At 38.9% G+C, this 9,777-nt stretch overlaps 1 protein-coding gene across 1 annotated transcript; it reads left to right on the top strand.

Moving 5' to 3' along the window:
- Positions 1 to 271: 271 nt before the first annotated feature.
- Positions 272 to 8,332, top strand: LOC140860703 (uncharacterized). Its single transcript, XM_073263710.1, has 7 exons — positions 272 to 716; positions 1,199 to 2,203; positions 3,009 to 4,111; positions 4,200 to 4,203; positions 5,618 to 5,863; positions 5,970 to 6,971; positions 7,054 to 8,332. The coding sequence occupies exons 1-7, from the start codon at positions 459 to 461 to the stop codon at positions 8,308 to 8,310; spliced, it is 4,875 nt and encodes a 1,624-aa protein (XP_073119811.1). The 5' UTR covers positions 272 to 458; the 3' UTR covers positions 8,311 to 8,332.
- The last annotated feature ends 1,445 nt before the right edge of the window (positions 8,333 to 9,777 follow it).

The following is a 9,777-nucleotide window of genomic DNA, read 5'->3' as shown; positions in this document are numbered from 1 at the left end:
CCTTGATTAGTTCCGCATAGGGTTTTTATGTACAACTTTGTCTTTACCCATTACAGATCAAACAAGACCATATTTATTTAGGGGTACTTTTTTTTTAAACCTTGGTCAACATGTTTTTTTTAAAAAAAATGACCTCCCCTAGTGCAATTCATATCACTTGGGGAGGTCAATTTTTTTAAAAAAATGTTGACCAAAGTTAATTTCCCAAATTTTCTTATTTAATAAATGTTGACAAGATTGATGCGAATCAAATAAATGGTTGTGAGCAATTCTCGGCAGAAACCTGAAATTGATTCAGCCATTCCGAAAGCATCTCTCACAAAATCCTAATTCACCATGAAAATCCCATTTAAAATCTGTGGGGAAAAGCCCCAACATCCCGTTTCTCCTCTACGTCTCCACAACACAACGCCGATCCCTTCATCGTCGTGTGGTGTTGAACCAAACGTAGGTGGGGTATGGAGAAAGACCCTTTGGTTAACAATGGCTTCACCAATGTCAGGTTGGTCATACCCGGAAACTCTACCGTTGATCCATGCGCCACCGAGTTGGGGCTGCACGCCGCCGGCGCCTGGGGATCCAGTCTAAACACCTTGTTCCACAACTACGCTTTTCCTCGGCTTCAGCTTCAACTGGCTATCATTTTTCTTGTTACTCAATCCCTTCATCTCTTGCTACGGCGCTTCAATCTGCCTCGTCTCGTTTCCGAGATCATGGTAATTTTTTTTGTTTTTGTTTCTGGGTTTTGCGATAAATGATCCATCCCGCTAAATTGTTATGGTAGTGATAATATCAGAGGTGGAAGTGCTTCCCCTATTCATTTTCAATTGCTTTTTTTATTTATTTTTTGAGTAGTCAAGGTTTGATTTTTAAGAAAAAAAATTAAAATGGTTCAGAAGTACATGATTATTATTTGGAGATTATGCAATTGCTTTCGTTTTTGTTTGTGAACGCAAGATATCTCAATAGATGTTGATGAGAAAAAACAATTAGTCTTTATCTTTGGTAAACACATGGCACATGGCGGATTTGAATTTATCTTGAAACATGAATTAGCCTCTCAAGAATCGAAACACATGTTTTTTTTTAATGTAAAACTATTATTTAATCAAAGGTGAAATGACAATTTGTAATTGTGAGACTCAAAAACAACTTTCTGATCATGATTAAATAATCGGTCCATGATTGTTTCGACCAGGCCGGAATTATATTGGGTCCGACCATTCTAGGACAGATGGGAAAGATTCAAACTGATTTGTTTCCAAAAGATGGAGAGCTCTTCCTTGGCTTACTGTCCAAAATTGGCTACATTTTCTTTATATTCCTCAGTGGTGTCAAGATGGATCCCAGAACTGTGTTGAGGACTGGTCTCAAGGCATGGACGATTGGCGTGATTGCTGTTGCAGCTCCACTCACTGCTAGCATCTTCGTTCGCATTCGCTTAAGAAAGTTTGTACACAGATATCGGTTGCCAGCTTTCGTGAGCATTACGGCACTTCAGAATTTATTCCCCTTCCCTGTGATTGCTTCCATGCTTGTGGACCTGAAAATCATGAACTCTGAGCTAGGTCGTCTTGCTTTGGCATCAGCACTGATCTGTGATCTGGTTAGCAATTTCGTCGGCACTGTTGTTGCTAGTGGAAGAATCGGGCAAATGGCTGACTATACCTTGGGTATTATTGTACAGAGTAGTTTCTTAAGTGTCTGCTTGGTTATACTTATCGTGTTTCTGGGCCGGCCACTTTGTCTATGGATTATCCAGAAGACACCAGAAGGAAAACCCGTGAGTAGAGTTCATGTCATTCTAATAGCTTTATCAGTCTTAACTGTGGTCCTACTAAGTGACAATTCGGGTCTTCACTATCAGTATGGTCCCTTTTTACTTGGCTTGATAGTGCCAGATGGGCCACCTTTGGGGTCCACATTGGTGGACAGGTTAGAAACTTTGGTATCGGGATTGCTTGCACCACTTTTAGTGACTTACTGTGGGATGAAAGTAAATCTGGTCGAGCTGTTTGATCTGAACTTCATTAGTTTCTTATGGTTCGTCCTCTTCAGTTATCTGGGAATTAAGCTTATCGCGGTTTTCTTTCCAGCAGTTATTTGCAGAGTACCCGTTAAGGATGCTGTAGCTCTTGCTTTCATTCTAAGTGCTCAAGGAGTTGTGCAGATGTCTTTCTACTACAGCTATGCTGTGAATCAGGTCCTTAAACTTCTTTAAAATTTTCCTAATTATTTTCCAGTGAAGTCTCCGTTTTTATTTTTCATTTGCTTTTTATACAATTGTTTTGAGGTACAATCAACCTAGTCACCTCTTCGTTAAAACTATAAATTGGAGAGGTCGTCTCAACCAAGACAATGACTAATGACTCTTGGATTTTTTTTTGAGGTATTTTTAACTATTTGTGGAGTGTGTTGGACTCTCAAATTTGAGCTAGTTCCTTGTTGAATTTAGTTTCTTTGTGCATGTGTGTTTATTTCAATTTCTATTTGTTCATTGTTAAATCAAATGAGAGGTGGGTACTTTGAGGTTAGCAAATTAGTAAAATCATGTACTATTTCAATGTAAATTACTAATTCTCTTAAAAATGATCGTGATCATAATCAGTACAAGTTAATTCTTGTTAGATTTAACATATTTTTAGATCAAGTAAATGAATTTAATCCAATTAGATTAAATTCATTTAGCTAAAACTAATTTTTTATACTAGAAAAAATACTTGTGATTCACGTTGTTTTTGCCATTTTTAGATAAATGATTTTCTAGAATCTTTATGCATGTGTTACGTGTAAATGTGCAGTCAAAATTCAGCTGTACATAAAATATATGAATCACATCCCTCTTTCTGGCTCATCCTATTGCCCAATGTTTATGTCGTTTTGAAAAATATTTATTGATGTCCTACTTTCGTGAAGAGTCCCAAAATTTTAACAGTTTATTTAATAGCATTCACTAAATTATTTGCTTCTTGGAATTAACTACTCTTCTTTGTTTTTTGAGAAGCTAGACATTTGATGGGGAAACGTTTTCGACGCTTACGACATGGGTAATGCTACAAGCTGGATTTGCGAATCTGATTGTGAAGTCACTGTATGATTATTCAAGAATGTATACTGGCTATCAAAAAAGAGACATTCAGCACACATCTCTTAACTCTGAGCTACGTGTACTTTCATGCGCCCATCGAATAGACGACGTGTTTGCTGTGAAGAAAGTACTTGAATCCTCTTTCCCGACCACAGAGAGCCCAATTGCTGTCTATGCTTTGCATCTCGTTGAGCTCGCTGGCAGGGCTCATCCACTGCTAATTGATCACCAACTCGGCCAAAAAGCTTCTGGTGGCACCCGAACCCAAAAAATGATTGAGGTTTTTTACTCATTTGAGCAACAATTTTCAGGATTGGCCACCGTGCAACAGTTCACCGCCATGTCTTTAACCAAGTTTATGCATCATGACATCTGCACACTTGCTTTCAACAAGTTGGCATCTTTGATCATTCTTCCATTCCATCGGAAATGGAACCACCAAGGGAAAATGATACTAGACAGCAGTAGTTTGAGAGCAATTAACCTCGATGTATTAGAACTTGCCCCATGTTCTGTCGGCATTCTTGTTGATCGTCACAAGGTACGCCATTCCTCAGCTCCTTCATCTACTTACAATGTTGGAGTGGCTTTCTTCGGAGGAACTGATGATAGGGAGGCACTGGCTTATGCCAGACGAATGGCGTTGTCTCCTGGTATCCATTTGATGGTAATCCGGTTTGTTCCGTGGGACATATATTCGGGAGACAACCAATGGGATGCGGTTCTTGATGCTGAAATATTGAAGGATACAAGGATGCATGGTGCACGTCAGGAAAATATAGTGTATAGGGAGGAGAGGGTGAAAGATGGGGCCGAAACTGCGCTTCTCATTCATGCTATGGAAGAAGCTTTCGATTTGATAATTGTGGGACGTCGCCATAAAGATGATACACCTCAATTATTAGGCCTTAGCGAATGGAATGATCTGCCGGAACTCGGACCCGTTGGAGATATGCTTGCTGCTGCAGATATCAGTAAGCCTGTATCAGTTATGGTCATTCAACACCAAAATGTGAAAATCAAGTGAAGAAGGTACGAATTCAGTACGAAATTGTATGGGGATCCCTGATCGATGAATTTGAAGAGTGTTAAAAAATTTGTACATCCATAGGGGGGTGAGATTCACTCAAAATAGAAATATATACGTGAATGTCTGTCTGGCAAATTCTTGCTGCTTGTTTCATTGTTCATGAAATTACTAGTTTTTTCATTGATTCTCCACATGTTTCATGTTTCACTTGTTAGGGCTTTCTGCTTGAATTGGACGACAAACATACATATGAAAAATGTGAGATTCTATTTGAAATGAAAGCGTACACAAAAACTCCTATAAAATTATTTTATGATTTTGAGACGACTCAACTAATGAAAATAATCATTTTTTAATACAGGTATGGATCGAGTCGATTCGTCTCATAGACACTATTTCAAAATATTTTTAGTTTCATCTATTCTTATTCACACTTCAATTTTACTCATAACAATATATTTAAATACTCATTTGAAATTCATCGTGATTGGAATCCTTTATTTAACTTATTTAATTAAACAATGAAATAAATTGAAATCATGGATGTTCAATTATTCAGTTTACTAAATTTATCTGACCTGAATAGTGAATATAACTAGAAAAAACAACATGAAAAATAATGAAATTGGCAGTTTGGGTATTACTATTGGACCTCATTTATTTATTTGGGATGCTCACTGTGCTCTGAGAGAGACTTAAAATTCACATAACCAGTAATGAGATGGAGGATTAAGTTGAATTAGGGATGAAAAACGTACAAAATGCATTGATTTCATACAATAATTTAGTATTTATAAATTTTTAAAATAAAATTTGAAAAATCTGAAAAAAAAAAAAATCATTCCAAATAAATCAGGTGAAAATGATTTGTTCCACAATAACACGGGAAGATAAAATTTTAATTATGACAAATAGTTGGACAATGTTTACACTTTTTTGGTACACGATATAATTTTTTAGCGGATATGTCTTCTGTGATATGGTTTCATGAAATTTTTTCTTGTAATAGAGCAATCCGATTCGTACATAGAGTGGTTTTTTCATCCGTCGTGTTGAGTTAGTCTCACAAGGCATATTACTGATAATTGTGATTTGAAGACTTTCTGTTTTCGAGAATTTATATATCTATTCCTTGACAAAATATAAAAGTATTTTTTTAATTTTATTTTAAAAGTTCTTGATATTAAATGTCACGTCTATAATGCTTCGAGCTTTTTAGAACTTTGGCGGTCACACAACCGAGCAAGGCAAAAAGATGAGTTCGTGTGAGACTAGTAAACATGTGTTTATCTCTAGTCCATCGTTTCTCAACAACCATTATTATCAAAGCCACCAAAATTAAAGGTACACCTTCTATTGATATGCTCCTGTGTGAGCAAGTAAAGTATGTGTGTTTGGTGCGTGAAACAAACACTTTTGCTTTCTATTCAATATCTTTTAATCTTCTTGCACTTTGATATCACTCCTTGAAAACTTGGAATTCAACACAAAATCATCAGAAGAAGGCATTATCAGATCTCACATTGGCTAAAATGTTTGATGAAGTATCTTCTTGGAATAAGTATGTCGTGTGTCAATATAAAGATAACCTATCCAAAATCAATGGACTCTGGTTTCACAGGAACCCTTTGCATTTCGCCATTCCTCTCTTATTGTTCCAGCTTTCTTTGATATCTATAACATCTCAGCTTTTCGAGAAATGCCTCCATCCTCTCGGACAATCATCCATCGTCGCGCAAATTTTCGTGAGTCCGGATATGTTTTTTTTTTTCCATTCTGATTCCAATGATTCTTGATGCTTATGCTTGAAGATTTGTTGACCATGTTTGCATTTGGTTATACGTTTTGCAGGGCGGTATATTGTATGGCCCTTCGATATTGGGTCATTTTGAGGTTCTTGGAGCAACTATATTTCCTACCAGAAGCATATTGGCTCTAGAAACAGTGGCCTCATTTGGTATCATCTACTTCTTCTTTGCGATTGGTGTGAGGACGGATCCTGTGACGATGGTCCGGCCAGGGCGACAGGGCTTGATCATAGGCGTTTCGGCTATGTTCATCACGATGATGTTCTCGGTTTCGCTGTCTTTTGTATTGAAAGCTTATGTCGAAATGGATGCTTCACTTGCGAAAGCTTTACCTTTTATAGCAGCATCTCAGTGTTTGACTCCTTTTCCGAATATCTCCTGCCTTCTTGCTGAGCTTGGGATGCTTAGCAGCGATTTAGGCCGGATAGCAACCACGTCTTCGATGACTTGTGACTTGATAGGTATGTCTCTAGTCGCTGTAATGCTCGGAATACTACAATCCGGGAGCGAACCGTTGAAGTCCACTCTGTCGATTTCTTCGGCATTTCTGTTTGTTCTTTCTATGATCTTTGTGTGTAAGCCAATAATAAGAAAAGTTGCAAGATATGTACAAAGTGGCGGAAAATCCTTAGACGAAAACTGTGTTGTTTGTTTTTTGGTTGGCGCCCCTCTGTTTGCATTCATTTCAGAATTGATAGGGCAACATTTTGTGCTTGGACCATTAGTCTTCGGTTTGGTTGTTCCGGATGGACCGCAGTTGGGCGCGCCCCTGATCTCTAGGCTCGAATACATGGTCGGGAAGTTTCTGTACCCGACATTCCTCACAACCAGTGGACTGAAAACGAACATATTCTCATTTGATATCCATTCCTTTTGGATTTTGATGCTTGTAATCATCTTTTCTTGCATCGCCAAGATCGGTTCAGTTGTATTTGCGTCGCATTTTGTGAACATAAACTTCCAAGATTCTGTTGTTCTTGGGCTTATGCTGAATTCTAGAGGCATTTGTGAGCTTATTGTTTTCAATCTTTGGAGGGATGGAGGGGTAAGTAAGATTGAATCTCTTGAATCCAAACACTTATTTATTATCGAAGTCATTAATTTATTTGCATGCTTTTGATTGGCAGGTTCTCAGAGATCAAGAATTTGCTCTGTGTGTTGTATCAGTGATAGCAGTCACTGCCATCATAACTCCATTGATCAAGTTCCTCTATGACCCTTCAAAACGCCATGTCCCCCTAAAGAAAAGGACGATCCAGAACTCGAAACGCGACGCTGAGCTCCGCATAGTGGTCTGTATACTCAACCAAGATAACGTCCCTTCTATCGTGAACCTACTCGAGGCGTCTGATGCGACGGAACAAAGCCCAATTGCTGTCATTGCTGTCCTGTTAGAAGAGCTTGTAGGCCGAGCCACTCCCATGCTTGTCGCGCACCAATCCACGCGAACACTACATTCAAGTGACTCTAGATCAGGCCACATAATCAATGCTCTTCGCCAATACGAGCTCTGCAACGAAAGGTGTGTCACTATCCAGTCGTTCAGCGCCGTTTCCCATCTACAATCGGTGCATGACGACATCTGTCGTGTGGCGTTGGACCAAAATGCCACCATAGTCATCCTGCCATTCCACAAGCATTGGGAGATTGATGGCTCCATTGGATCAGTGAACAAAGCTATTCAGAGCATGAACATTAAGGTCATGGATAGGGTGCCTTGCTCTGTGGGGATCCTCGTCGACCGAGGAATCTTAACCGGCTCCTTGTCCATTCTCAACAACCAATCCACCTACCGCGTGGCTGTGATCTACGTCGGGGGTCCAGACGACGCAGAATCGCTTTGTTATGGAGCCCGGATGAGCAGACACAGCAATGTTACTCTAACAGTTGTTCGGTACCTTCTCTTCGGATGCGACACCGCCAAGGAGAGGAAACAAGACAACAACTTGATAAACGAGGTACGGCAAATGAACATGGGCAACGAGAACTTCATCTACCGAGAACAAGTTGTGAAAGATGGAGTAGGTCTGTCAGCATCTTTAAGAACTCTTGAAACATGCTTTGATTTGCTTATAGTTGGGAGGAATCATCAGGCATCACAGATACTAATGGGACTCGGGGCGTGGAGCGAGTGCCCGGAGCTCGGGGTGGTGGCTGATATCCTAGCCTCACAGGATTTCGGGAGCACCGCCTCGGTGCTGGTGGTGCAACAACACAGAATGATAGGAGAAAAAATTAAGAATAGGATGATGAAACCTGTGGTGATCAGTCATGAGTCGATGCATAATCCAATGAACGGTGGTCCGGCTACCTCGACGATAGGGGCCGGTGAACCTGATTCTAGGTGGGAAATTTCAATTGATAATGCTGATCATCAAGTTTAGATCAAGAGGATTCCAAATGGCTTCTGTGTAAATAACTTGTGTGCAAGTTTGTAGTACTTTTTCTTTCTTCTTTTTGGTGGAGTTGTGCATACAACAAAATTCTAGGTTAGAAGTTAGACCTATATGTACAAAGGAGCCTCCAGTATTGGCAAGATTCTTGATTTCTTTTATCCTCCAATATGTTCCACATTTGATAGACATTTTTTTTATATTCTTGCACTCGGTCCAACCCACACTTCGGTCGGTCACAGCCACTATGTTTCGACGGGTGCCTCCCCCGTCGTACCCGACGATGGGGCTACATGGGGGCCGACATAGATGGCCGGATGCAACATAGTCTTAGGGCATCACAATGATGTACACTTTGTCCAGTACCCAAAAATATATTCTAAGGGATGTTGTTAGAAATTTGACTTGGACCTAACTCACCTAAAAGCTAGCTCATGAGGGGAGGTTTGCCCTTGTCTGTATATTAAATTCCCAGACTATTTAGCCAACCGATGTGCGACACAAACTAAGACACCAACACACCCCTCTCATGCCCAGGAATGAAATGGCTGGAGTGTGAAGATATTAACGGGTGGCCAACTATGGGACGGGTGAGGCCAACTATGGGTCGTTCAACACATAACGGTGGAACCCGGTTTTTTATACCATGTCAGAAATTTGACTTGGAACTAACTCACCTCAAAAGCTAGCTCAAGAGTGGAGGTTTGCCCTTGTCTATATATTAAACTCTCAGATTATTTAGCCAACCAATGTGCGACACAAACTAAGACACCAACAGATGTCCCAACATCCCACCAATTTTTTTTCCCACATGCTGCAAGCTCACGCTGATACTAGTTAATGTCTGCTGCATATGAGTTGCATGCCTGCAGTATTGCGCGCATGCATAATGACATCTACAATCATCAACTCAGAAAATGAGTTTATTTTTGTCAAAAATTTAAAACCTATTAATTTTTAAATCTTTCCTCCCTAATCATAACCCAAAAAATACAATTTTTGGGGTACCAATGTCCAAACACACATTCATTAATTCATTTTAATTCACTACTTTTTTTATCAATTACATATTTAACAAAATATATATTTATAGTTATCATTTATTTTTAATTAATTAATTAATCAATCATATATATTAATTTTTAAATGATTCAATAAATGTTAAAAATTTTATTAAAATAATAATAAAACAAAAATTATGTTATATTTAAAATTTTCAATTTTTATTTTTTTAAAACTACTGTAATTCAAAAGACATAATACTAAAGATAGTAGGATGAAAAATGCCAGCAGCACCATGTGTTTGGAGGAGAGCATTCTCCCCTCACTTTTACACTCTCAACTAAGAATAAATTAAACATGATTCAGCTTTTTAACATGTTTATTTATATTTTGAACTTTGAACCAACTGTCACCAATGGCTGTGGGTTCATTTCTAGAACCACACATTTTAAACCT

The sequence above is a fragment of the Henckelia pumila genome, chromosome 4 (assembly GCF_033568475.1).
Source record: "Henckelia pumila isolate YLH828 chromosome 4, ASM3356847v2, whole genome shotgun sequence".
In the NCBI taxonomy this organism is placed as follows: domain Eukaryota; kingdom Viridiplantae; phylum Streptophyta; class Magnoliopsida; order Lamiales; family Gesneriaceae; genus Henckelia; species Henckelia pumila.
This window is presented reverse-complemented; position numbering and strand designations above follow the sequence as displayed.